This window comes from Symphalangus syndactylus, chromosome 13 (assembly GCF_028878055.3).
Source record: "Symphalangus syndactylus isolate Jambi chromosome 13, NHGRI_mSymSyn1-v2.1_pri, whole genome shotgun sequence".
NCBI lineage: Eukaryota > Metazoa > Chordata > Mammalia > Primates > Hylobatidae > Symphalangus > Symphalangus syndactylus.
Window position 1 is genome coordinate 42,627,677 of NC_072435.2, and position 27,250 is coordinate 42,654,926.

Sequence of the window (27,250 nt, forward strand, 5' to 3'; positions counted from 1 at the left end):
CACCCCGCGATTGTGATTCGGGGCGCCATTGGTCTGCGGGGCGCGGTGCTTGCCGGGAAATGTAGTCTCTTCTGCTCTGGCTCTGTTGCCCACGGCAGCCGCTCCCTCAGGCCTGAATGTGGCGGCTTCCTCTACGAATGGACGGCGTGGGAGGAGGTCGGTAGGGCTGGTGGGGAGGTGACCTGGCTGGGCGTCCGGGCTTGCGAGGGGGATACGGGGAAATGGGGCCTTCTCCGGGGATGAGCTGGTTGGGCGGCTGCAGGATGGTCCCGCGCCTCATTTTACCTGTCTGGGGTCTATTGCAACGTGGTCCTGCCAGGGTCGCTTCATAGCTGGGGAGAAGAGCAGGATGGTCTGAGGGGCGCCAGGGTTTTCAAATTTTGGTTTGTTGATTTGTAACAACTTTATTGAGCCTTCATTTACACACCATAGTGTTCGCCACTTTTAAGCTTATTACTCCGTTATTGTTAGTAAATCTACAAAGCTGTGAAGCCGTCGCCACCATCCAGCTCATCCAGCTTTAGAACTTTGCGTCAGGCCGGGTGCGGTGACCCACGCCTGGAGTCCTAGCACTTTGGGAGGCAGAGGCGGGAGGATCACTTGAGGCCAGGAGATCCAGACCAGCCTGGGCAACATGGCGAGACCTCATCTCTAAAAAAGATAAAAATGAAAAATTAGCCAGGTGTAGTGGCACGTGCCTGTAGTCCCAGCTACTGGGGATGTTGAGGCAGGAGGGAGGATCGCTTGTATCCAGGAGGTCAAGGCTGCTGTGAGCTGTGATCATGCCACTGCACTCCGGCTAATTTTTTGTATTTTTAGTAGAGATGGGGTTTCACCGTGTTTGCCGCGCTGGTCTCGAACTTCTGACCTCACGTAATCTGCCAGCCTTGGCCTCCCAAAGTGCTGGGATTATAGGGGTGAGTCACAGCACCGGCCCGATCTGCTTTCTGAGTTTATTGGTTTGCCTTTTCTTGACAGGTCTTACAAATAAAATGATAGGGTGTGTGGAGTTTAGTGTCTGGCTACTTTCTTTTTTTTTTTTTTTTTTAGACAGATTCTCGCTCTGTTACTTAGGCTGGAGTGCAATGGTGCGATCTCGGCTCACTGCAAACTCCGCCTCCCGGGTTCAAACAATTCTCCTGTCTCAGCGTCCTGAGTAGCTAGGATTACAGGCGCACGCCACCACGCCCCGCTAATTTTTGTATTTTTAGTAGAGACGGGGTTTCACCATGTGGGTCAGGCTGGTCTCCATCTCCTGACCTCGTGATCCGTCCGCCTCGGCCTCCCAAAGTGCTGGGATTACAGGCGTGAGCCACCATGCCCGGCTTGGCTACCTTCCCTTAGCATGATGTATTTGAGATTCCTGCATGGCGTTATATTAGTATTTGTTTTTTAAATTGCTGAACAGTATTCCACCGTATGGATGGACCATAGTTTGTAATCCATTCACTAATTAATGGATAGTTACATTGTTTCCCCGTTTAGTCTACTAGGAGTAATAAGTATTATGGGGCCAGGTGTGATGATGTGGGATTGTAATCTCAGCACTTTGGGAGGCTGAGGCTGTGGATCTCTAGAATCCAGGAATTTGAGAACAGCCTGGGCAACACAGTGAGACCTTGTCTCTACAAAAAGTTAGCTAGGCATGGCAACGTGTGTCTGTAGTCCCAGCTACCCAGGAAGCTGAGGTGGGAGGATCACGTGACCCCGGGAGGTTGAGGCTGTAGTGAGCCATGATAACACCACTGCACTCCAGCCTGGGCAACAGAGTGAGAGCCTGTCTCAAAACAAAACAAAACTATTACGAACATTTGCATACATTTTCATTTTTCTTGGGCCACATGGGAGTGGAATTCCTGGATCATATGGTAACTCTTATGTCTAACCTTTTGAGGAACCTACTGTTTTCCACATTGAGGACTGCATCATTTTACAATTCCCCCAACAACATATGAGGGTTCCAATTTCTTTCTTTCTTTATTTTTTTTAGAGACAGGGTCTTGCCCTATCATCCAGGCTGGAGTCCAGTGGCACGATCATAGCTCACTGCAGCCTCAAACTCCTGGGCTCAAGCAATCCTCCCACCTCAGCCTTCCGAGTAACTGGGACTACAGGTGTGTGCCACCACACCCAGCTAATTTTTTCACTTTTTGTAGAGATGGGGTCTCCCTATGTTGCTCAGGCTGGTCTCCAACTCATGGGTTCAAGCAATCCTCCCATCCTGGCCTCCCAAAGTGCTGGGATTACAGGTGTGAGCCACTGTGGGCTTCAATCTGTTCACTTCCTCACTGACACTTGTTATGTGTATTTTTGATTATAGCCATGCTAGGGAATGTGAAGTAGTAGCTCCTCATGGTTTTTTTCTTTTCTTTCTTTCTTTTTTTTTTTTTTTGAGACGGAGTCTCGCTGTTTCGCCCAGGCCAGAGTGCAGTGGCACTATCTCGGTTCACTGCAAGCTCCGCCTCCTGGGTTCACGCCATTCTCCTGCCTCAGCCTCCCGAGTAGCTGGGACTACAGGTGCCTGCCACTGCGCCTGGCTAATTTTATGTGTTTTTAGTAGAGATGGGGTTTCACCATGTTACCCAGGATGGTCTCGATCTCCTGACCTCATGATCTGCCTGCCTGGGCCTCCCAAAGTGCTGGGATTACAGGTGTGAGCCACCACGCCCGGCCTTTTTTTTTTTTTGAGATGGAGTCTCCCTCTGTCGCCAGGCTGGAGTGCAGTGGTGTGATCTCGGTTCACTGCAACCTCCACCTCTTGGGTTCAAGCGATTCTCCTGCCTCAGCCTCCCAAGTAGCTGGGATTACAGGCGTGTGCCACCATGCCCAGCTAATTTTTGTATTTTTAGTAGAGATGGGGTTTCACCATGTTGGTCAGGCTGGTCTCAAACTCCTGACCTCAAGTGAACCGCCTGCCTCGGCCTCCCAAAGTGCTAGGATTAGAGGTGTGAGCCACCACGCCTAGTCTGTTACTGGCATTTAAATGTTACTGAGCACTTTTTCATGTCCCACACAGAATATATAGGAATCCTATGAGGGTAATAATTGTTATTTTTACAGATAAGCAGGCTGACACAGAGTGGTTAAGTAACTTGCCCAGGGTCACACAGACCAGGAAGTCTGCATTATTTCTGCCAGGCATGTTTTTCTGTTCTCTGACCCCTGTGGTCAGTCCTGTGCTGGGCACTCCTAGTACAGGGTAATTAAGATAGGAACAAGCAAACAAGTTTATTAGGGAAACAGATTGTTAAATAGGAACCATAATTCATTCTTGTATAGAATCTTTTTTTTTTCTTTTTTTTTTTTGAGACGGAGTTTTACTGTGTCACCCAGGCTGGAGTGCAGTGGCGCAATCTCGGCTCACTGCAAGCTCTGCCTCCCGGGTTCACGCCATTCTCCTGCCTCAGCCTCCAGAGTAGCTGGGACTACAGGTGCCCGCCACAGCGCCTAGCTAATTTTTTTGTATTTTTAGTAGAGACGGGGTTTCACTGTGGTCTCGATCTCCTGACCTCGTGATCCACCCGCCTCAGCCTCCCAAAGTGCTGGGATTACAGGCATGAGCCACCGCGCCCGGCCTGTAGTTTTTTATCTTTTAAAGTCTTTGTAATCTTCGGAAGCCTTTGTAAGTCTTGCAGTGGGTTGTTCATACTCTTTCAGGGGTATATGGGAACTCTGAGAATATGATGAAAGCTCTGATATTTCTACCCAGAAAAATATACACATATGGTAAAGATTTGCTGGGCTGCTGGGGAGCCGTGCCTGTCCATAGCCCCCCTCTTTCCCAGGGTAGTGGTTCTCCTTTTTTTTTTTTTGAGACAGAGTCTTGCTCTGTTGTCCAGGCTGGAGTGCAGTGGTGTGATCTCGGCTCACTGCAACCTCCACCTCCTGGGTTCAAGCGATTCTCCTGCCTCAGCTTCCTGAGTAGCTGGGACTACAGGTGCATGCCACCAGGCCCGGCTAATTTTTGTATTTTTAGTAGAGATGGGGTTTCACCATGTTGATCAGACTGGTCTTGAACTTATGACCTCGTGATCCACCCACCTCGGCCTCCCAAAGTGCTAGGATTATAGGCATGAGCCACTGCGCCCGGCGCTTGGCTAATTTTTGTATTTTTAGTAGAGATGGGGCTTTGCCTTGTTGGCCAGGCTGGTCTTGAACCCCTGGGCTCAGGTGATCTGCTTGCCTTGGCCTCCTAAAGTGCTGGCATTACAGGTGTGAGCCACTGAGCCCAGCCATGGATAATGGTTCTTACACTAAGTGAAATCTGATTTTCTGGGGGCTCGTTAAATACAGGGATACCTTGATTTTCACACTTCATCTTATTGCTCTTTCAGGTAATTTGTCTTTTCTTTTTTCTTTTTTTCTTTTTTTTTTTTTAGACAGGGTTTCACTCTGTAGCCCAGGCTGGAGTGCAGTGGCAGGCATGGTGGTTTGCGCCTGTAGTCCCAGCTACACAGGAGGCTGGGGCAGGAGGATCACTTGAGCCTGAGAGGTTGTGCACCACCACGCCCAGCTAATTTTTGTATTTTTAGTAGAGAGGGGGTTTCACCATGTTTGCCAGGATGGTCTCGATCTCTTGACCTCGTGAACCACCTGCCTCGGCCTCCCAAAGTGCTGGGATTACAGGTGTGAGCCACCGCACCCGGCCTGGTCATTTTCATTGTCATCCTTGGGCTTGAAGGGAAGACTGTGGCTGGGTTGCAAAAGACAGTGTGAGCTTTAGCCAAGTAGGAGCCATTGAATGCTCAATACAAACAGCAGGTACTCTTATGCAAAATTGCTCCTCTTCCACAGAATGGCTTCTGCAAGGAAAGCCAGCCGTCCCATGCGTGATGTTTTTGGTGACTTCAGTGATATTTCCTTGGAAGATTCAACAATGGAAGAAATTAGAAACTTCCAGTTCAGTAGAAATCTTACCAAAATAGCACCTGGTCATAGCAGATTTCTAAAAAGAAACCGAACTCTAGATGAGAAACACTTACTCCTGAAAGAGAACCCTGTGCTGGGGAGTGGACCCAGGCTTGCCTCATGTAGACCGCCCACCACTGCCTCCAGGATCCGAGCCAGTGCCGCACTCACGAAGCTGGCCCAGCTGGAAACCCGGATCATGAATCGGAAGCTGCAGAGGAATTTGTCTGACACGGAATCTGACTCAATGACCACCGATGCCAGTCTTCCAAAGAGAGCTGACAGAATCCTCTCCGGGGGTGCACTCGAACTCGCGTCCCAGAATACAGACAAAACTTCCCAGAATCAAGCCCGTGAATTTCCTGTCGCTGAAAATAATGCACAGAACGCGAAGGTCAGTAGATTTCTAAAGAAGAAACAAGTACTTGAAAACATATCCCCTGAAGCACCTGTTGGGAAAGAGAGGACTTCGCAAACCCCCAAGCAGAAAGAACCTGCTAGAACATTTGACTCTCCAGACAGTGACGAAGAAGAAATGAAAGTATTGCTAGGAAGCTTGATGGACTCTTCTAGAGAAGAAAACACGAATCAAGGCTTCAGCAGCGCTAACGTCAGCGAGGAAGAAGAAAGAAAACTATTTTCGGTAAGATTTTTTTTTTTTGGTAAATTTATTTTTATTTATCTAATTTAATTTTTTTTTTTTTTTTTTTTGAGACAGTTTCGCTCTTGTTGCCCAGGCTGGAGTGCAATGGCATGATCTCTGCTCACCGCAACCTCCGCCTCCTAGGTTCAAGCGATTCTCCTGCCTCAGCTTCCCGAGTAGCTGGAATTACAGGCATGCGCCAACATGCCTGGCTAATTTTGTGTGTTTAGTAGAGATGGGGTTTCTCCATGTTAGTCAGTCTGGTGTTGAACTTCTGACCTCAGGTGATCTGCCCGCCTTGGCCTTCCAAAGTGCTGGGATCACAGGTATGAGCCACCATCCCTGGCCGGTGACTGGCTAATTTTTTGTTTTGTTTTGTTTTGTTTTTTTTGAGACCAATTTTTGCTCTTGTTGCCCAGGCTAGAGTGCAGTGGCGTGATCTCAGCTCACCTCAACCTCCACCTCCCGGGTTCAATTGATTCTCCTGCCTCAGCCTTCCTGAATAGCTGGGATTACAGGCATGCGCCACCATGCCCGGCTAATTTTGTATTTTTAGTAGACACGGGGTTTCTCCATGTTAATCAGGCTCGTCTCCAACTCCTGACCTCGGGTGATCTGCCTACCTCAGCCTCCCAAAGTGCTGGGATTACAGGCATGAGCCAGCCTGCCTGGCCTATTTGTGAAGTATTTTCTTCTTTCTTTCTTTTCTTTTCTTTTTTTTTTTTTTATGAGATGGAGTCTCGCTCTGTCGCCAGGCTGGAGTGCAGTGGCCCGATCTCGGCTCACTGCAACTTCTGCCTCCTGGGTTCAAGCAATTCTTCTGCCTCAGCCTCCCAAGTAGCTGGGATTACAGGCGCATACCACCACGCCCAGCTAATTTTTGTATTTTTAGTAGAGACGGGGTTTCACCCTGTTGGCCATGATGGTCTTGATCTCTTGACCTCATGATCTGCCCGCGTTGGCCTCCCAAATTGCTGGGATTACAGGCATGAGCCACCGCGCCCAGCCTTGTGGAATATTTTCTACTCCCAACATTATCTTATCTAAATATTGTACTATGACTTTCAGAAATGAAGAGAGAAAGGGGATGCAGTAAGTGAAAAATGTGATCCCTGCGGTCTTGGTCTCATGCTCCCTGCTAATTGCACTATCTGTTGAACCATAAAAACTTATGTATCAGCCAGGTATGGTGGCTGACACTTGTAATCCCAGGGTTTTGGGAAGCTTAGGTGGGTAGATTGGTTCAGCTGTGGTCAAGGCCAGTCTGGGCAACATGGCAAAACCCATTCCTACCAAAATAAAATAAAAAAAAAAAAAGCCTGGGCGTGGTGGCTCACGCCTGTAATCCCAGCACTTTGGGAGTCCGAGGCGGGCGGATCATGAGGTCAGGAGATTGAGACCATCCTGGCTAACACGCTGAAACCCCATCTCTACTAAAAATACAAAAAATAAAATAAAGTTAGCCAGGCGTGGTGGCGGGCGCCTGTAGTCCCTGCTACTCAGGATGCTGAGGCAGGAGAATGGCGTGAACCCAGGAGGCGGAGGTTGCAGTGAGCCGAGATCGCGCCACTGCACTCCAGTCTGGGCAACAGAGTGAGACTCCATCTCAGAAAAAAAAAAATTAGCCAGGTGTGGTGGCACATGTTTGTAGTCCTAGCTGCTTGGGAGGCTGAGGTGAGCCCAGGATGTGGAGGCTGCAGTGAGCTATGATTGAGCCACTGCTCTCCAGCCTGGGCAACAGAGTGAGACCCTGTCTCACAAAAAAAAAAAACAACTTAGTTGTCATAAGTTTGTTAATTTCAAGTGTTTTATATCAGGTCCCATCTCAACCGAGAGCATTTACTGTACCCAGTTTGGAACTCTCCAGCGCAAAGCCTTCTCAGACATCACACCTGCCAACCTCCCTGGCAGCAGACAGAACCCTTCACAGCGCTCGCTCAAAAGCAGACTCCCCACAGAGTCATGTTTCTGGTGACACCGCCTCCCAGATGCCGTCAGTTTCCATCACAGGCGCCTTTTCAAAATCAGTGTCTTTAAAGATGGGGCACCTCAAGCTTGCATCCTGCCCTGGAAGGAGTGAGGCTGAGCCTGTGGATGAGCCAGTCTCAGAAGGTGCTGATGACAGCCTCGATGGTAATCCCAGTCCCGGTGCAAAGACAGTACTTTGGGCAGGAAGGGTGCGGCCACCTTTAGAGTCCCCGATGCATTGGTCACAGGGCATTGCCACAGACAGGGAATTTTGAGTCACATCACACACTCAGCTTTCTAACTTTCTTGTCTGGTTGAGGGGCCAAGTCAGATTTTTGTGCTATCTTTATTTATTTATTTAATTCCGAGACAGGGTCTTGTTCTGTTGCTCAGGCTGGAGTGTAGTGGGCATGATCAGGGTTCACTACAGCCTCGACCTCCCAGGCTCAAGCAATCCGCCTGCCTCAGCCTCCTGACCAGCTGGGACCACAAGCGTGTGCCACCACACCAGGCTAATTTTTGTACTCTTTGTGGAGACCAGGTTTCGCAATGTTGTCCAGGCTGATCTTGAACTCCTGGCCTCAGGTGATCTGCCTGCCTTGGCCTCCCAAAGTGCTGGAATTACAAGTGTGAGCCACCACACCTGGCTTACCAACTCATCTCTTGAGTCAATTTAAACCTGTTGGAAGCTGTTGGAGGCTAGGCCTGGTAGCTCACGCCTGCAATCCCAGTGCTTTGGAAAGCTTAGGCAGGAGGAGTTTGAGACCAGCCTGGGCAACATGGTGAAACCCTGTCTTTACAAAAAATACAAAAATTAACTGGGTGTGGTTGTGCGCACCTGTAGTCCCAGCTACTCGGGGGGCTGAGGCAGGAGGATCATTTGAGCCTGAGAATTGGAGCCTGCCTGGGAATTGGAGGCTGCGGTGAGCTATGAACACACCACTGCGCTCCAGCCTGGGTGACAGAGCAAGACTCCATCTCTAAAAAAAAATTTTTTGAAACTCAAAAACCTGTTGGAGCACCAGAATCTCCACAGAGAACCCCACACTCCTGGGTCCCGGTACTCACTTGGTTCAGGCACTGGCCTCCGTCCTAAGGTTCTGCGGTGCCTTTGACTTGCTGCACTATTTCTTTTTTTTTAGAACTCTTTTTTTCAGAACTCACAGTCTATTAACTTGCTGTGAATGACAGCATAGGATGCTTTGGGGCCATGTCTCAGGTCTGCCCCTGCTCTGCAGTCTTCCCCGTTTCCCCCCAGCTGGCTGGGTGCCCTGCCACCTCCCACCCCTGACACCACACACGTACTTCTCAGCACCTTCCAACAGTGCACTCTGATCAGCTGCTAATCTGTCTAGACCAGGGGCTAGCAGGCCTGTCTTCTGTCTTTTTTTTTTTTTTTTGAGATGGAGTCTTGCTCTGTCACCCAGGCTGGAGTACAGCAGTGCGATCTCAGCTCACTGTAATCTTCGCCTCCCAGATTCAAGCGATGCTCCTGTCTCAGCCTCCTGAGTAGCTGGGACTACAGGTGCGTGCCACCACACTCGGCTAATTTTTTGTATTTTTAGTAGAGACGGGGTTTCACCATGTTGGTCAGGCTGATCTTGAACTCCTGACCTCATGATCTGCCCTCCTCAGGCTCCCAAAGTGCTGGGATTACAGGCATGAGCCATTGCACCTGGCCCTGTCTTCTGTCTGTTTTTTTATATTTTTTTATTTTTTATTTTATTTTTTTATTTTTTTATTTTTTTTTTGAGACGGAGTCTGGCTCTGTCACCCAGGCTGGAGTGCAGTGGCGCAATCTCGGCTCACTGCAAGCTCCGCCTCCCGGGTTCACGCCATTCTCCTGCCTCAGCCTCTCCGAGTAGCTGGGACTACAGGCGCCCGCCACCACGCCCAGCTAATTTTTTTGTATTTTTAGTAGAGACGGGGTTTCACCGTGGTCTCGATCTCCTGACCTCGTGATCCGCCCGCCTCGGCCTCCCAAAGTGCTGGGATTACAAGCGTGAGCCACCGCGCCCGGCCTATTTTTTTATTTTTTGAGAAGGAGTCTCGCTCTGTTGCCCAGGCTGGAGTGCAGTGGTGCAATCTCGGCTCACTGCAAGCTCCGCCTCCCGGGTTCACGCCATTCTCCTGCCTCAGCCTCTCCGAGTAGCTGGGACTACAGGCGCCCGCCACCATGCCCAGCTAATTTTTTTGTATTTTTAGTAGAGACGGGGTTTCACCGTGGTCTCGATCTCCTGACTTCGTGATCCGCCCGCCTCGGCCTCCCAAAGTGCTGGGATTACAAGCGTGAGCCACCGCGCCCGGCCTATTTTTTTATTTTTTGAGACGGAGTCTCGCTCTGTTGCCCAGGCTGGAGTGCAGTGGTGCAATCTCGGCTCACTGCAAGCTCCGCCTCCCGGGTTCACGCCATTCTCCTGCCTCAGCCTCTCCGAGTAGCTGGGACTACAGGCGCCCGCCACCACTCCCAGCTAATTTTTTTGTATTTTTAGTAGAGACGGGGTTTCACCGTGGTCTCGATCTCCTGACCTCGTGATCCGCCAGCCTCGGCCTCCCAAGTGCTGGGATTACAAGCGTGAGCCACCGCGCCCGGCCCAGTCTGTTTTTTTTTTTTGACAGAGTTTTGCTCTTGTTGCCCAGGCTGGAGTGCAACGGCATGGTCTTGGCTCACTGCAACCTCCGCCTCCCAGATTCAAGCAGTTCTCCTGCCTCAGCCTCCTGAGTAGCTGGGATTATAGGCGCCCGCCACCATGCCCATCTAATTTTTCTATTTTTAGTAGAGACAGGATTTCAGCATGTTGGCCAGGCTGGTTTTCAACTCCTGACCTCAGGTGATCCACCCGTCTTGACCTCCCAAAGTGCTGGGATTACAGGTGTGAGCCACTGCGCCCGATGATTATTATTATTTTTTAGAGACAGGGTCTCTCTATGCTCCAGACTGGAGTGCAGTGGTGTGATCATAGTCCACCGCAGCTTTGAACTCCTGGTCTCAAGAGATTTTCTGGCCTCAGCTTCCTGAGCAGCTGGGGCTACAGGTGCACATCACCATGCCAGGCTAATGTTTTAATTTTTTTGTAGAGATGGGGTCTCACTGTGTTGCCCAGGCTGGTCTCAAACTCCTGGGCTCAAGCGATCCTCCTGCCTCAGCCTCCCAAAGTGCTGGGATTATAGGTGTGAACCACTGCCCTGCCTTGTCCTATAGAGAAAAGGTGTGTGGACCCCTGGGTTGGTTTTCTGAGGACAGGGACTGCATGTCTTCATATCTTTCTTTTTTTTTTCTTTTTAAGATGGAGTCTCACTCTGTCGCCCAGGCTAGAGTACAGTGGCGCGATCTCAGCTCACAGCAAGCTCCGCCTCCTGGGTTCACGCCATTCTCCTGCCTGAGCCTCCTGAGTAGCTGGGACTACAGGCACCCACCACCACGCCCAGCTAATTTTTTGTATTTTTAGTAGAGACGGGGTTTCATCCTGTTAGCCAGGATGGTCTCAATCTCCTGACCTTGTGATCCGCCCACCTCGGCCTCCCAAAGTGTTGGGATTACAGGTGTGAGCCACCGCGCCCGGCCATGTCTTCATATCTTTCTAAACATTTGTGGGAGATTAGGCTGGCCACAGTGGCTCACACCTGTAATCCCAGCACTTTGGGAGGCCGAGGCAGGCGAATCACTTGAGGCCAGGAATTCGAGACCAGCCTGGCCAAATGGTGAAATCTTGTCTGTACTAAAAATAGAAAAATTAGGCGGGTGAGGTGTCAGGCACCTGTAATCCCAGCTACTCAGGAGGCTGAGGTGAGAGAATCACTTGAACTTGGGAGGCGGAGTTTGTGGTGAGCCAAGATCGTGCCACTGCACTCCAGCCTGGGTGACAGAGTGAGACTCTATCTTAAAAAAAAAAGAAAAGAAAAAAGAAATTTGGAAGATTTAAAAAAAATTATGGAGTAAATAAAGGAGGAAATGTAAATGCTATACTAATTTTTTAATTACAGAGTTTAGAATAAATATTTTATCGCTTGATGATCTGGCTCCAGTTGTCAGCGAGAACTCCGATTTGGAACAGGAAGTAAGTACAACAAAGTCATTTTTCATTGTCGATTGTTTTTGGCTTAAACATTTTTTTTTTAATTTTTAAAAAATTTAAAAATTGAGGCAGGGTCTCACTATGTTGCCCAGGCCGTCCTCAAACTGGGCTCAAGCAATCCTCCTGATTCAGCCTCCCAAAGTGCTGGGATTACAGGTGTGAGCGACCATGCCTGGCCCAATGTCGATTCTTATTGTGGAAAAGCAAGTAATGTTTCATTTAGGTCTATAGTTTTCAACTCTTCTCCCCAGGGGACATTGGCAATGTCTGGTGACATTTTGGCTGTCATGACTAGGGGGTGGGTGACAGGTGCCACTGGCATTGTGAGTGGGTGGAGGCCAGGAACACTGCTCCGTATTGTGTAATGCACCGGGTGGCCCCCAGCTGCAAAGAATGTTGTGGCCCCTGATGTCAAGAGTGCAGTAGGTGAGAGACCCTGATTTAGGTGCTAACAGGATGAAGCTACCTTGGTTAGCTGGTGATTAAAGACATCCCACATAAGCCACCCGTGACAACATCTGCACGGAGGCAGCACTTCACCAGCTGTATCCAGTCACACTCTGTTGTGATTTTTGTCCTGGTGGCCACTGGCACTGTCAGATACATGTGTTGGTGATACACAGTGATGACATTTTATTTTTATTTTAAAATATTTATTATTTTTATTTTATTATTATTTTTTATTTTAAACTTTTTTTTTTTTGAGAGAAGTCTCGCTGTTATCCCCCAGGTTTGAGTACAATGGCTCGATCTCGGCTCACTGCAACCTCCACCTCCCAGATTCAAACGATTCTCCTGCCTCCGCCTCCCAAGTAGCTGGGATTAAGTCCCCTGCCACGACGCCCAGCTAATTTTTGTATATTTTAGTAGAGACGGGGTTTCACCATGTTGGCCAGGCTGGTTTCCAACTCCTGACTGCAAGTGATCCACCCACCTCGGCCTCCCAAAGTGCTAGGATTACAGGCATGAGCCACCGCATCCAGCGTATTATTATTATTATTATTATTATTATTATTTTGAGACAGAGTCTCACTCTGTTGTCCAGGCTGGAGTGCAGTGGCACGATCTCAGCTCACTGCAAGCTCTGCCTCCCGGGTTCACACCATTCCCCTGCCTCAGCCTCCTGAGTAGCTGGGACTACAGGCGCCTACCACCAGTCCCGGATAATTTTTTTTGTATTTTTAGTAGAGACAGGGTTTCACCGTGTTAGCCAGGATGGTCTCGATCTCCTGACCTCATGATCCGCCTGCCTCAGCCTCCCAGAGTGCTGGGATTACAGGCGTGAGCCACCACACCCGGCCTTATTATTATTTTTTTGAGACAGAATCTCGCTTTGTCGCCCGGGCTGGGACTACAGTGGCACAATCTCAGCTCACTGCAACCTCCATCTCCTGGGTTCAAGCAATTCTTGTGCCTCAGCCTCCTGAGTAGCTGGGATTACAGGCACCTGCCACCCTACCCCACTACTTTTTGTATTTTTAGTAGAATGGTTTCACCATGTTGGCCAGGCTGGTCTCACCTCAGGTGATTCACCCACCTCGGCCTCCTGAAGTGCTGGGATTACAGGCATGCGCCACCATGCCTGGCCCAATGTATCTATTTTTGTTTTTTGTTTTGTTTTGTTTTGTTATTTTTTTTTTTTTTTTGAGACGGAGTCTTGCTCTTTCGCCCAGGCTGGAGTGCAGTGGCGCAATCTCGGCTCACTGCAAGCTCTGCCTCCCGGGTTCACGCCATTCTCCTGCCTCAGCCTCACCAAGTAGCTGGGACTACAGGCGCCCGCCACCACGCCCGGCTAATTTTTTGTATTTTTTAGTAGAGACGGGGTTTCACCGTGGTCTCGATCTCTTGACCTTGTGATCCGCCCGCCTCGGCCTCCCAAAGTGCTGGGATTACAAGCGTGAGCCACCGCGCCCGGCCTTCTATTTTTGAGACAGGTCTCACTCTGTCACTCAGGCTGGAATGCAGTTGGGGGATCATGGCTCACTTCATCCTCGATGTCTTAGGCTCAAGCAATCCTCCTGCCCAGCCTCCTGAGTAGCTGAGACTACAGGTGTGCACCCATGCCCGGCTAATTTTGTATTTTTGGTAGAGACGGGGTTTCTCCATGCTGGTCAGGCTGGTTTCAAACTCCCAACCTCAGGTGATCTGCCCGCCTTGGCCTCCCAAAGTGCTGGGATTACAGGCATGAGCCACTGTGCCTGGCTGAAACTTAATTTTTTAATTATTTTTTTTTCTTATAGAGGTAAGGTCTTGCTGTGTTGCCCAGGCAGGTCTTGAACTCCTGAGCTCAAAGGATCCTACCGCCTCAACCACCTAAAGTCCTTAAGTCCATGATGAAATGTTAGATGCCATCCATGTGCCACCTAAGCATGCGTCACACCATCAGGGTTCCTGCAGCCCCGTGGACATGCTGTGCTGAAGACGCCACAGTTCTGTTTAGAATACTCTGTGCCCACATCTGATGAGGACCTGGTGTATCCCCTTGCCTGCGGGAGTGCCGGAGGTCCCCAGCTCCTAGGAGTGCAGTGTTTCTAGCATGTTGATATTTCCAAAACACTTCCCAGCCACCTCTGCCATTCTTCATTTTAGGAGGAAAGTGCTCAGAGAGAAAAAACAGCTGGCAAAATCTTCAGAGCCGAGGCATCCACTGGGCAGGATGCCCCAAGGCAGGCCCAGGCGAGGAGCTGGGCATCACAGGAAAAGGCTGCCTCTGCAGAGGGGGATAAGAGCGAGGTCTCGGAGCATCTCGGTGCCAGCTCGGCTTCTGCCATTCAGCAGGACAGCACTTCCGGCATGCAGCCACCATCTGAAGCTCCCATGCTGAACACAGTCAGCTCAGCTTACTCGGAGGATTTTGAAAACTCTCCAAGTCTGACAGCATCCGAGCCAACCACCCGTGCCGGGGAGTCTCTTGACAGAACACTGGACACTCTGTCTGAATCCTCTTCAAGTGTGAAGACAGACCTTCGACAAACAGCCGAGTCTAGGAAAAAGTCGGGCAGGCACGTGACAAGAGTGCTTGTGAAGGACACAGCTGTGCAGACGCCGGATCCTGCCTTCACCTACGAGTGGACCAAGGGTAAGCCTTGGGGCCCGCGGGGGCCGGGGCCGCCGGGACAGGAGCTCAGTGTGTGGTTTACAGCATCCTGGGAGACACGTGGGAGAGCTCAGCTTCCCAAGATCTGGGCTCTTGTTATTAATCACCTAGAGTTGGCCATGCGCGGTGGCTCACGCCCGTAATCCCAGCACTTTGGGAGGCCGAGGCGGGGGGATCACTTGAGGTCAGGAGTTCAAGACCAGTCTGGCCAACACAGGGAAACCCCATCTCTACTAAAAATACAAAAATTAGCTGGCTGTGGTGGTGTGTTCCTGTAATCCCAGCTACTCAGGAAGCTGAGGCATGAGAAGAACCCAGGAGGCAGAGGTTGCAGTGAGCTGAGATGATGCCCCTGCACTCCAGCCTGGGTGACAGAATGACACTCTGTCTCAAAAAAAAAAAAAAAATCACACAGGGACCTTGGCTCACCATTTCCTCTTCCATGGACGAGGGGCAGCTGCCCTGGTGTGTCCCGATGTCTTCTTAGCCCTGAAGCATTCAGAAGGGTCAGAACCAAGGACTAGGGTAGCAGCTCCCACAGGATGGTTCTGTCACGGGGGGACTCCAGCAAGGTCTGGAGACATTATTAGTTGTCACAACTCGGGGTGGGGAATGCTATCGGCATCTGCTGGGTGGAGGCCAGGGGTGCTATTCCACACCCCGCAGTGCACAGGATGCCTTTGTCCTGGAGAACGAACACCCTGGGTGACTTTCCAGATATTTCTCTCTCTCTCATGCTGTTTTTAGAGATGGGGTCTTGCTCTGTTACCCAAGCTGGAGTGTAGCGACCCAGTCACAGCTCATTGCAGCCTCAACCTCCCTAGGCTCAGGTGATCCTCCTACCTCAGCCTCCCAAGTAGTTAGGATTACAAGCATGCGCCCCCCTGCGTGGCTAATTTTTATATTTTTTGTAGAGACAGGGTCTTGCCATATTGCCCAGGCTGGTCTCAAACTCCTGGGCTCAAGCAATCTGTCAGCCTCAGCCTCCCAAAGTGTTGGGATTACAGGCATGAGCCACTGCACCCGGCCCTGTATCTTTTTTTTTTTTTTTTGAGATGGAGTCTCGCTTTCTTGCCCAGGCTGCGGTGCAGTGGTGCAATCTTGGCTTACTGCAACCTCTGCCTCCCGGGTTCAAGCGATTCTCCTGCCTCAGCCTCCTGAGTAGCTGGGATTACAGGTATGTGCCACCACGCCCAGCTAATTTTTGTATTTTTAGTAGAGATGGGGTTTTACCATGCTGACCAGGCTGGTCTCGAATTCCTGACCTCGTGATCTGCCTGCCTCGACCTCTCAAAGTGCTGGGATTACAGGTGTGAGCCACCGTGCCTGGACCCCTGTATCATTTTAAAATGTTGTTTGTAGAGACAGGGTCTCCCTATGTTCCCCAGCCTGGTCTTGAACTCCTGGGCTCAAGTGATCCTTCCACCTGCCCATGTTGACTCCCCAAAGTGCTGGGACTACAGGCGTGAGTCACCATGCCTGGCCTTCGGGTATTTCTCTCATTCCCAGCTTCAGTCTTGGCTCTTGCTGGTGGAAAGGCCCCATTCTTTTAAACATTCCCATGTTATTATTTTATTTTATTTTATTTTATTTTATTTTATTTTATTTTATGAGATGGGGTCTTGCTCTGTTGCCCAGGCTGGAGTGCAGAGGTGCAATCTCAGCCCACTGCCTCCTCCACCTCCCAGGTTTCAGCGATTCTCCCACCTCAGCCTCTCCAGTAGCTGGGACTAGAGGCGCCTGGCTAATAAACATTCCCTTTTAATCTCTCTTTTCTCATCCATATGTCTCTTGACAAGGTAGACTGGATGTGAAAAATGATGTAATTCCCAGCCTGGCCAGTGTGGTGGAACCCCGTCTCTACTAAAAATACAAAAATTAACCTGGTGTGGTGGCACGCGTCTGTACTCCCAGCTACTCGGGAGGCCGAGGCACAAGAATCGCTTGAAACCAGGAGGTGGAGGTTGCAGTGAGCTGAGATCGTGCCATAGCACTCCAGCCTGGGCGACAGAGTGAGACTCTGTCTCAAAAAAAAAAAAGAAAAGAAAAGCAATGTAATTCTCACTGGATCTATTTATTTTCATCTGGGGGCTTAACCTAACATCAGTCTGACTGGCCCCCTTGAGGAGAGGGGTGACTGGTGTCTGTTTCTCAGGAAGGAAAGTCAATCACATTGACTGAGTAAAATCACCTTGGAGGTGTTAAATGGTATTTTCAACCTGGGATCTGGGCTCAGAATTGTTGTGTCTGTCTGCATTTCTGTCCATATTTTTGGCAATTTAGGGATGCTTTCATGAAACACTGGCAAGGCTGTTTTCCTAGACTAGGCCTGACGGGGAAAGGAGAGAGAAAAAACAGCAGCCATAAACACGCTGGCCTCAGAGCCCAGGGAACACGCAACATCCCGAGGTCAACAGTGACCCTTAGAAGAAAGGCTGGGAAAGCACATCCTCCACTGCTCTCAACTCCAGCCACCGTGAGCCGGGGCCACCACTGCATCCAGCTAGGATGCCTGTGCCTTGAGCCAAGAAAACCCAGCAGAAAAATGGAGGCAGCCTTGGGAAATATTTGAAAGGGGAAGAGGGTAAAAAAAGCAAAGAAGGGCCAGGTGCGGTGGCTCACACCTGTGATCCCAGCACTTTCGGAGGCTGAGGCAGGAGGATTGCTTGAGCCCAGGAGTTCAAGACCAGCCTGGGCAACATAGGGAGATGCTGTCTCTACAAAAAATTTTAAAAATTAGCCAGGTGTGGTGGCGCACCTGTAGTCCCAGCTACTTAGGAGACAGATGGGAGGATTACGTGAGCCCAGGAGGCTGTAGTGTGAGCTGTGATCATGCTGCTGCACTCCAGACTGGGCAATAGAGCAAGACCCTGTCTCAAACCAAAAAAAAAAAAAAAATGCAAGAGTGGCGATCACCTTCAGAAAGAGGAAAGAACAAGGTCATGTAGTTTATTCCAGGGTCGTATCTGTGGACCCGAAAGTCATTTCTCTGTGTCCTGCCTGCTTACCCCTCTCTTCATCCCCGAGATAGTGGCCGGCATGGCAGCCATGGGGCCTGCCCTGGGAGGCGCCTATGTGGACCCGACACCCATTGCCAATCGTGTTATCAGCGCGGATGCAATAGAAGGTAACAGCCTGTCTCGGGATCCTTCCTGTCACATTTTTCAGGACTCATTTCACTTGCAGATTCACACCCACTCTGGAGGTGTGGCCCCCCTTGCATGCCGGCTTCCAGGGGCCCATTGGACAGGGATTATTGCAGCCACGGGCACCTGCCATGAGGAGAGAAAAGGTGTGGATGCCCTTGAACCTTCTGTCTCTTGCAAAGGGACAGCAATGTCACACAAAACAAGAGGGTGAAGAGTGATGCTTGTGTGCCCTGCACCCCAACAAGTCCACTTTTTTTGTTTGTTTGTTTTGAGACAGAGTCTCGCTCTGTTCCCAGGCTGGAGTGCAGTGGCGCGATCTCCACTCACTGCGACCTCTGCCTCCTCGGTTCAAGCGATTCTCCTGTCTCAGCCTCCCGAGTAGCTGGGATTACAGGCATGTGCCACCATGCCCGGCTAATTTTTGTATTTTTAGTAGAGACAGGGTTTCTCCATGTTGGCCAGGCTGGTCTCGAACTCCTGACCTCAAATGATCTGCCCACCTCGGTCTCCCAAAGTTCTGGGATCACAGGCATGAGCCACCCTGCCTGGCACAAGGCCACTTTTGTATGTTCCCCTTGGTGGCATTACATCAATAAGCCATAGTTTATTTCCCCTGAAGACATTTATTTGACTGATACTGAGTTGCACAGCCTGGGTAGACATGCCCCTTGCCTCCTGGGCTGAGTCTCTGTGGCCCTCAGAAAGGCTCCAGTCCAGCCTGAGGCATGAGGAAGGGGCCCCAACAGCCATCTTAGAGAGTTTAGTCTTTGCTGAGTCCAGTGGAGCCACTAAAGGCTTGTGATATGCGTAGGGGTCCATCTGGTACTTACTATTTTTTTCCCTTTTCAATTTTTTAATTTTTTTTTTTTTGAGACGGAGTCTTGCTGTGTCACCCAGGCTGGAGTGCAGTGGCGTGATCTTGGCTCACTGCAACGTCTGCCTCCCGGGTTCAAGCAATTCTCCTGCCTCAGCCTCCCAAGTAGCTGGGACTACAGGTGTCTGCCGCTACAACTGACTAATTTTTTTTTGTATTTTTAGTAGAGACGGGATTTCACTATGTTGGCCAGGCTGGTCTCGAACTTCTGATCTCGTGATCCGCCTGTCTCGGCCTTTCAAAGTGCTAGGATTACAGGCGTGAGCCACTGTTGCTTAAATGCAGGAGTTCGAGGCTGCAGTGCGCTGTGATGGCACCACTGTACTCCAGCCTGGGTGGCAGAATGAGACCCTGTCTCTAGAAAAAAAAAAAAAAAGATTTCAGAGAGCAGCCTGGCACCTGAGCGGTGGAGGGGGGGGGGCTGCAGAATTTGTGGGGCCCCAGCGAAGCCACTGAGTAACGCGGAGCTGGGGCAGCCCTGACCGCCTACAGCCCGGCCGTGCTGGCGCTCCATGATGTGCTGAAGCAGCAGCTGAGCCTGACGCAGCAGTTCATCCAGGCCAGCCGGCACCTGCACACCTCCCTCCTGCGCTCCCTGGACACGGACTCCTTCCACTACCACACCCTGGAGGAGGCCAAAGAGGTGAGCGCAGCTCCCCACGGGCAGGGGCAGGGCGGTAGGGGAGCAGCAGCTCCCAGATGCCGGGCTGAGGGGATGTGGGCCGGGGTCTAGGCTCCAGCGCCCAGCCCAGGGCTGCAGGGATGCAGTGGGGCCATCACCTTCTCTCCCTGTGGAGGGAGCCTCATTTCCTGCCACCCTGTGGCAAGAGCTGGTACAGGGTGGGGTGCTGGGCTCCTGTACCTTGTAGCCAGCCCCACCTGGGCTGTGTGACCTACTGTTCGTGGCACTGTTTTCTCCCATGGGAGGGGTCCTGTCCCTTTCCCTGAGCCTCCTGAGACATCCCCGAGATGGGGCCAGTGGCGGCCCAGCTGTTCTCCTCAGCAATCACCCTCACCTCTTTTTTTACCCTCTAAGAATTTTTATCTGATTACCAGCCGGGTGCGGTGGCTCACGCCTGGTACTTTGGGAGGCTGTGATGGGCGGGATCACTTGAGATCAGGCGTTTGAGACTAGCCCGGCCAACGTGGTGAAGCCCCATCTCTACTAAAAATACAAAAATTAGCCAGGTGTGGTGACGGGTGCCTGTAGTCCCAGCTACTCAGGAGGCTGAGGCAGGAGAGTCGCTTGAACCTGGGAGGTGGAGGTTGTAGTGAGCCGAGATCATGCCACTGCACTCCAGCTCGGGTGACAGAGCAAGACTCCGTCTCAAAAAAAACTATCTGATTACCAAAAATTACGTGGCTGTTTTTGAAAATCTTGTTACAGAGATGTGTAACCTGCAAGTTCTCCTTAATTTCAGAGGTAACTATTACCAGGTTGATAATAATATACTTGTTCAGACTTTTGTATGAACCATAGTATGCGTATTTCTTTTTCTTTTTTTATTTTTTTGACGGAGTTTTGCTCTTGTCGCCCAGACTGGAATGCAGTGGTGTGATCTCGGCTCACTGCAACCTTTGCCTCCCGGGATCAAGCGATTCTCCTGCCTCAGCCTCTCAAGTAGCTGGGATTACAGGCGCCTGCCACCATGCCCAGCTAATTTTGGGGATTACAGGTGTGAGCCACCATGCCTGGCCATGTATTTCTATATAGAAATGGCGTTATACTATATGCAGTCCTTTATGGTGATCTATTTATAAACTTTTTTTTTTTTTTTTTGAGACTGAGTTTCGCTCTTGTTGCCCAGGCTGGAATGCAATGGTGTGATCCTCAGCTCACCGCAACCTCCGCCTCCCGGGTTCAAGCGATTCTCCTACCTCACCTTCCCGAGTAGCTGGGATTACAGGTGCGCACCACCACACCCAGCTAATTTTTCATATTTTTAGTAGAGACAGGGCTTCTCCATTTCGGTCAGGCTGGTCTTGAACTCCCGACCACAGGTGATCTACCCACCTCGGCCTCCCAAAGTGCTGGGATTATAGGTGTGAGCCACCGCCCCCTGCTTTAAACATTTTACATAACAAATTTTTCAATGTTTATTTCTAAAAAGTGATGTTTTTTTTTTTTTTTTTTTTTTTTTTTTTTTTTTTTTGAGACGGAGTCTCGCTCTTTCACCCAGGCTGGAGTGCAGTGGCACGATCTCGGCTCACTGCAGGCTCCGCCCCCCGGGGTTCCGCCATTCTCCTGCCTCAGCCTCCCGCGTAGCTGGGACTACAGGCGCCTGCCACCTCACCCGGCTAATTTTTTGTATTTTTAGTAGAGACGGGGTTTCACCATGTTAGCCAGGATGGTCTCGATCTCCTGACCTCGTGATCCACCCGCCTCGGCCTCCCAAAGTGCTGGGATTACAGGTGTGAGCCACCGCGCCCGGCCTCTAAAAAGTGATGTTAAAGGCCAGGTGTGGTGGCTCACTCCTGTAATCCCAACACTTTGGGAAGCTGAGGCAGGGGGGGTCGCTTGAGCCCAGGAGTTCATGACTAGCCTGGGCAACATAGCAAGACTCCATCCTACAAAAAATACAAAAAAACTAGCCTAGCATAGTGGTGTGTGCCTGTAGTCCCAGCTCTCTGGGAGGCTGAGGTAGGAGGATCACTTGAGCTGGGGAGGTTGAGGCTGTAGTGAGGGACAAAGTGGGACTCTGTCTCAAACAAACAACCATAATACGATAATACACAAGCCAAATTTACTAAGTATCAAGGAATATCCAGTGTTGAGATTTCTGCTTGTCTGATTTAAAGTTGTGTTTTGTTCCAATTTTGTAATCTGGATCCAAAGTCCATACTACCCGATGTGTCCTTTGAGCCTCTTAATCTAGAGCAGCAACCGGTTCTCAACGCTGAGCAGTTGGGGATCCCCTGGAAGCCCCATGAAAGCGATGCTAGGCCCGCAAGCAGGCAGGGCAGGTCTGGGGCTGGGTGTTTCTCCCACATGCCCGGGGACGCTGCTTTGGAATTGTGCCCTCTGAGTCCCCTGCACGCCAGGCCTCTCGTTTCCTTGTGGTTTATCTGCTGAAGAGGGCAGGTTGTGAGTCCCACGGGTCTCTACAATCTCAACTTTGCTCATTGCACCACTCTGGGGGCTTTGAACTCGTGCCTCTGTTGGGCATCCATCAACCCATCCGATGCAGGCAGAAGCCATCTGACTGTGCCACCTGGCTGCAGCCCACCATAGCTCCCAGCTGTCTGCTCCAGGTGCCTCTCCCTGATCTCAGCCACTCCAAGGGCACTCACAGGCACCCCTCCCTTTCTCTGTCAGGGCTCACCCCTCGCAGGGCTGACCTGGGTGTCCCTCTACCCTCAGTGTTCCCACAGCCCCGTGTGCCAACCTGTCACACACATCCTGTGGTTTTACGCTTGTCAGTCACCCCGACAGGAGCCTGCTGGGGACAGGTGCCGGCTCCACTCCCTCCTCCAGCACCGTCTCAAGAGTGTACTGAGGTGACGATGGTGATGGTGTGGTCTGTCCTCTGCCTGACAGTACATTAGGTGCCACAGACCTGCCCCACTGACCATGGAGGACGCCCTGGAGGAGGTGAACAAGGAGCTGTGAGCACCAGCAGGTGGAGCTTGACGTGACATCTAACAAAAGGTATCCCGTCCTGTGTACCCAATGTGCACACACACAGGCACACAAACACAGAGCTCATCAGTGTCCAAGTGTGACATTCCATGGTGGGCCAGGTGGTGCTGCGGTGAGGGCCCCAGACTCCTCTGAGCCAAATCCCAGCTCAGTGACAGCTCTCCCAGCAGCATGCCCAGCTCCGTGACACCACAGGCCAGTGGAAAGTTTCAGTGGAGCTGTCCCCACTCACAGCAGAACAGGGGCCACCAGCCTCTGCAGAGCAGCTCCACCCAGGCAGGTCCTGGCATCCCAGTGAGCCAGAGGGAGGCAGGGTGGATGGCAGAAGCCCTGCTCGAGGATAAGGATATGGGACCAGGTCAGCATGCTGGGGACACCATGTGAGCCCCTGGACACAGCCTCTGACCCCAGGCTGCACAGCTCAAACCAGGACACGTGTCTCCTCACTCAGTCCGTGCACACTTCTGACTTACACATGTGCGGGAGAAAGGTCTTTAAAAAAATGCTTTATTTGAAGGCAAAACAATGAAATCCACAAGAAATTACTAACAGCACGTGTTTACGTTTTATCCTGAATCATACATTTTAACAATTCACAGCTACAGGAAATCTAAAACAAAATCAAATATTCATCACGTGGGTTGAAAAGTTGGAAGATTTTGCATCTTATTGAAAATAATTTTTCAAAAATGTTTCTGTACAAGTGAATGGCATTGCACCAGGCTGCCCATGGACACCAGGTGTGGCCGATTCCCAACGGTCACCCACCAGCTTCTGGCAGGAGCAGCTCCCCTCCTGGCCTCCCCTCCCTTCGGGGGTGTGAAATGAAATGATGGAGCGGAAGGCGCTGGCTGGGGTCGGGCTCCATGCTCTGGATGGGACTGGGCTGTCACACACGCCAGCTGGTGCAGGGTTCTTCCAAGTGTGAAACTCAAGCAGGGGACGCGACGGGCACAGACTCCGAGGGAGCACTCGACCTGAAGTGTCTTAAGCTGGTTTCCTGTTAGAATATTGTTTCCCAGATAACAGCAAATGGCTACATTCCAGAAAAAAAATATCAACTTAAACAACTAAAATAACTGAACTAAGGGCCAGTACGCCTTCGAAGAATTGGGTTTCAGAATCTGACTGGGCTTCCTCTCAGGTCAATATTCTTCTTTCTAGAACTAAACCAAGGAGAGTAAAAACGAAAACCCTGCTTCACTTTGCAAGTCAAGTCAAAGTTTTGTGTTTCTGTTTTTCAATCTGTGGGTAGTCATGGCACTGGGCCTCAGCTTTGTCCCTACACAGCCGAGGGGAAGCCGGGTCAGGGCCGGTGGGTGCCGGGAGCTGGAGGAGGGAGCTGGAGGAAGGAGCTGGAGGAAGGAGCTGGGGTGCCGGCTCTGGCCCAGGCCAATCCCTCCTGCACATGCTCCTGGAGCCTGAGAGGAGGCTTCAGTCTGACTTAGGGCAGATGCACATCCATCCCTTCATGGGTGAAGAATTTACTCGGGGTAGAGGGTCTTGTGTTTCTTGCTTCACTATAAAGGAAAACGAGCCTGGGGCCCTGGTGGCTGCAGCGCCTCCTGGTGTGGTTTGTGGGTGGCACCTGTGCCCTCCACGCCATGGAGCACGGCGTTCCCACTGGGCATGCGCTGGTCTTCCTTCTCTTCCTGTGGCTCTCCACAAGTGGAGACGGTGTGAGAACTGAGCTGTCACTGCGATCTTCCACTGCCAGTCAGCCAGGAAGGTCCCACAGCCGGCACCGCTGGCCACTGGCGCAGCTCCCGGCATGGGCGCCTACTTACACTCGTCCCTGGCCTTCATGCGGGCGATGAAGGAGTAGCTCTTGTTCCTGCGGTAGTTCTCATAGGGGTCGTCCAGGGCCACGCCCACGCCTTTATACTGGTCCCACTTATCCCGGACGTCCCCGCCCTTGATGGGGTCCTGGATCCCTTGCTCCTTCGCACCGAGGCCACCAGAGCCACTCCAGCCTGGAGACAGAGATGCAGTCATAACCACAACAAGACGGAGGCAGATGGGGGTGCACATGGGGGGCTGAATGTCCAGACAGGCAGTGTAGACATGGGAAATGGGTAGAGAGAACCCGCAGGCTGGCCCTGTCTACAGGGTCTGGGCAGAGTCAGAACCGGCCTGACTCCATCCATCCCACATGCATTGAGGAAGAGAAAGCACTGGTGACTCCCGGGCCCAGCACGCATGAGGACCCTGCCCATGCCCTCCCCATTCCCTCGCCTTACCCATCTTCACCAGCATCTGATGGCCTTTGTTCTCTTCTCCGAGCCTTGAGTCGGGGATAGGAGGTGCCGAATTAGAACCCAGACCAGCAGAGGAACTAAAATCGAGACAAATTATTCTTTTAAGAAGTAACTGAGACATTTATTGGAATGACAGTGATGAGGGCCTCACAGCCACAGCTTGCGTGCATGCTGTCGCCAGGTGACATTATATGCAGATTTTGCGTCTCTACCCGTTTATCCTGTCTCAGCTAGATAAGGGGGCTCCAGACGCTGGCCCCCACCCCACGCTCAGCACTGAGGGCAGGACACCTCGAACCCCGATGGTGGTTAGAAAGCAGACCCCAGCTACCGCCTCAGGCTTCACCAAGTTACTGTGGTGAAGGGTGAGGGGTGCCACTGTCCCTGGGCTAATGCTGGCGGCCTCCTAACACAGTCTCCTAACCACCAATGTTTCCACATTCACAGCAAAGCACTGCAGCTTCCCAGCGTTACCAGCGCAGCACGTAACGCAGCACTTAAGACAGGATCTTACGGCGGGGTGGGGCTCCTGGACCGTGACCGGCGTCTTCTTCCTGGGGAGTATGACTTGGACCGGGACCGCGACTGGGACCGGGAGCGGCTTCTGGAGGAGCGCGACCTGCTCCGACTTCTGCAGGGAAGGGTGCCCAAGGGTCAGCAGCAGCCAGGCGTCGTGGGGAGGCCACAGGAAGAGGCCTCAGGCACTGCCCTCCTGAGGCAGCCTCTGCCTACCTAGATCTGGAGCGGGAGTAGGAACGGGAGCAGGAGCGCGACCTTGACCTTGAGTACGAGCCTGAAGACTTGGAGGATCTTGAGTTGGAGCGGGAGGAAGAACGCCCTCGACTCTTGGATCTGCTCCGAGACCTTGAGGGTCCGCTGCGGGGAGAGGCCTGATGATCGGGTGCCCCAGTGGGTGGGCTGCACCCAGCCCACCCTGGCCCTCAGGTTCCTGGATGACCCCAGATGCAGGGGCTCTGGCTGTGGATGTGGCGCCATAGCCACAGCAATGGTATCAAGTTCCTAAATAGTGTGGCCAAGCCTGCTGCTGTGTGAATTCAGGCCTTGCGGAAAACACCGCCCCATAGGCACAGGCTGTGTGAGGGCGGATGTGATGAGCGTTATCTGGGGTCTGCTCCCACCCATCACAAGCTGTGCGGCCTGGCCGCCCGGCCACTGCAGATGTCTGCGCTTTTACCTGTTCCTCTTCTCCTGGCCTTTCCTCCGCCGGGCCCGCATTTTTGCTCGGAAGAACTCATAGAGGCCGTTCTGCTCCCAGCCTTCACTGTAAGACACGGCATTCCCTGTGTGACCACGTGACACCCACCCACAAGGAACTTGTGAAAAAGTCATCAGGAGTTAATCCACAGGACCTTGGGGAGTACATGGCCCTGTGGCTGTGGACTCCGAGCATGGGCGCAGTAGAGCTTGGTTCAGCATTCCCACAGGGCTGTCCTCCTGTAGCCCAGTGGCTCTAGTGTCCACGCCCTTGCCACCCTGCTGTTCCACTGAGGTGGTGGGGACCCATGGTCTGTGCAACTGGGGAACAGGAACGCTGACTCACGGGTGCACAGGCCTGCAGCCCAGGATAGGAAGGAGGGGTGACCACTGGAAAGGGTAAGCTGAGGGCCCTGTGGCAGCCGGCTGCTTGAGACGTGCCGCCATGCCACACCTTCCCTAAGTTCTTCTGATGTGTCTCCATTAAAATGCTCTTCATTGAGGGCCACGTGTGTGCTGTGCCTGTGACACACACTTGTCACTCAGGGGCGGGGGGAGGGCAGTTCCTCCTGAGGGACAGCCACATTTTCTAGCCTGGGCAGAAGGTGTGGTTGCAGAGAGCCGGGAGAGGGGACAGAGGCCTCCTGCCCGCCCCACCAACCTGGGCCCCTTACCTGTTCCTGGGCCTGTCATGGGACGGGGGGCTGTAGAAGGCCTCCACTGCAGCCAGCAGCCTCTCGCTGGGCGGCATGGGGGGTGGGAGGCGGATGTCTTTAGGGTCCAAAGGCTTGTACTCGTGATCTTCCAGCTGCAGCAGAGAACCCAGCTGTCACCTTGCCTGGGCAGAACCCTCTCAGGCCCACCCAGGGTCTGCAGGGAGTGGGGTCAGGGCAGGGCCCAGGTTCAGTGTCAAGGGTACCCTGGGCACCAGAGCTCCTCATGCTTCCCTCTTGGGGAACCCACTCTCTTGCAGGACCTCAGCCACACCAACCATGGTGGGTCACAGCTGCTCTAAGGCTGATGACAATCACAGGGTTCTCTCTTCAGAAAATCACCCACAGGGAACATGGTCTCCAAACTCGGGTGACATGAACACCCCCTGGTTTATTCACAGACATGCAGCGGGCCCCTCACGTCACCCTTTGCTCGCAATGCCTACCCTGGGCCCCTCCCTCAGAACAGCCTCAGCCTCAGTCCCAGCCCCGGAGCCCGCTGGCCTGTCTCCCCCTTCTGCTCTGTCTCTGTCCTCCCGTTGAGGCCCTGCCCTGCCCTGCCTGGCTTGCCAGGGCCCCTGCCCGCAGCTCTCCCTGCTGCCCATGGCTCCATGAAGTCTGCCTGGACTTCAGGTGGATGTGTCTGAGGGGGGATGGGAAGTGGCAGTGGTCAGCATGCCCTTGGAGCCCCCCAGCCCCCCCCTTTTTT

The 27,250-nt window shown here is 52.0% G+C and overlaps 2 protein-coding genes across 4 annotated transcripts in view; one reads left to right on the top strand and one right to left on the bottom strand.

Moving 5' to 3' along the window:
• Nucleotides 1-19: 19 nt before the first annotated feature.
• C13H19orf44 (chromosome 13 C19orf44 homolog) lies at nt 20-26,332 on the top strand. 2 transcript variants are annotated; one of them, XM_055239163.2, is made up of 9 exons: nt 20-156; nt 4,795-5,551; nt 7,369-7,684; nt 11,504-11,577; nt 14,185-14,674; nt 17,724-17,819; nt 19,192-19,358; nt 22,254-22,364; nt 22,955-26,332. In XM_055239163.2, exons 2-8 carry the CDS (start codon nt 4,796-4,798, stop codon nt 22,323-22,325), a joined length of 1,971 nt encoding a protein of 656 aa, XP_055095138.1. In that variant the 5' UTR covers nt 20-156; nt 4,795; the 3' UTR covers nt 22,326-22,364; nt 22,955-26,332. The 2 variants fall into 2 exon arrangements, with proteins under 2 accessions (XP_055095138.1, XP_055095139.1); XM_055239164.2 differs by lacking the exon at nt 17,724-17,819.
• Nucleotides 22,846-27,250, bottom strand: part of CHERP (calcium homeostasis endoplasmic reticulum protein) — a 24,566-nt gene continuing 20,161 nt past the window's right edge. For both annotated transcript variants that reach the window (XM_055239158.2, XM_055239157.2), the window contains exons 12-17: nt 26,503-26,636; nt 25,809-25,895; nt 25,346-25,489; nt 25,128-25,244; nt 24,596-24,690; nt 22,846-24,328 (exon numbers count right to left, since the gene is read on the bottom strand). In XM_055239158.2, the coding sequence (XP_055095133.1) occupies nt 24,135-24,328; nt 24,596-24,690; nt 25,128-25,244; nt 25,346-25,489; nt 25,809-25,895; nt 26,503-26,636 (771 nt within the window). In that variant the 3' untranslated portion in view covers nt 22,846-24,134. The remainder of the gene's footprint in view (nt 24,329-24,595; nt 24,691-25,127; nt 25,245-25,345; nt 25,490-25,808; nt 25,896-26,502; nt 26,637-27,250) is intronic.

What these genes read in the sequence shown, in the direction of transcription:
- C13H19orf44 (XM_055239163.2), top strand. Translation starts at nt 4,796, where the DNA reads ATGGCTTCTGCAAGGAAAGCCAGCCGTCCCATGCGTGATGTTTTTGGT. An exon ending in TGCTGATGACAGCCTCGATG is followed by an intron (nt 7,685 to 11,503) that starts GTAATCCCAGTC and finishes TTTTAATTACAG; the next exon opens with AGTTTAGAATAAATATTTTA. An exon ending in CAGCGCGGATGCAATAGAAG is followed by an intron (nt 17,820 to 19,191) that starts GTAACAGCCTGT and finishes GAGCTGGGGCAG; the next exon opens with CCCTGACCGCCTACAGCCCG.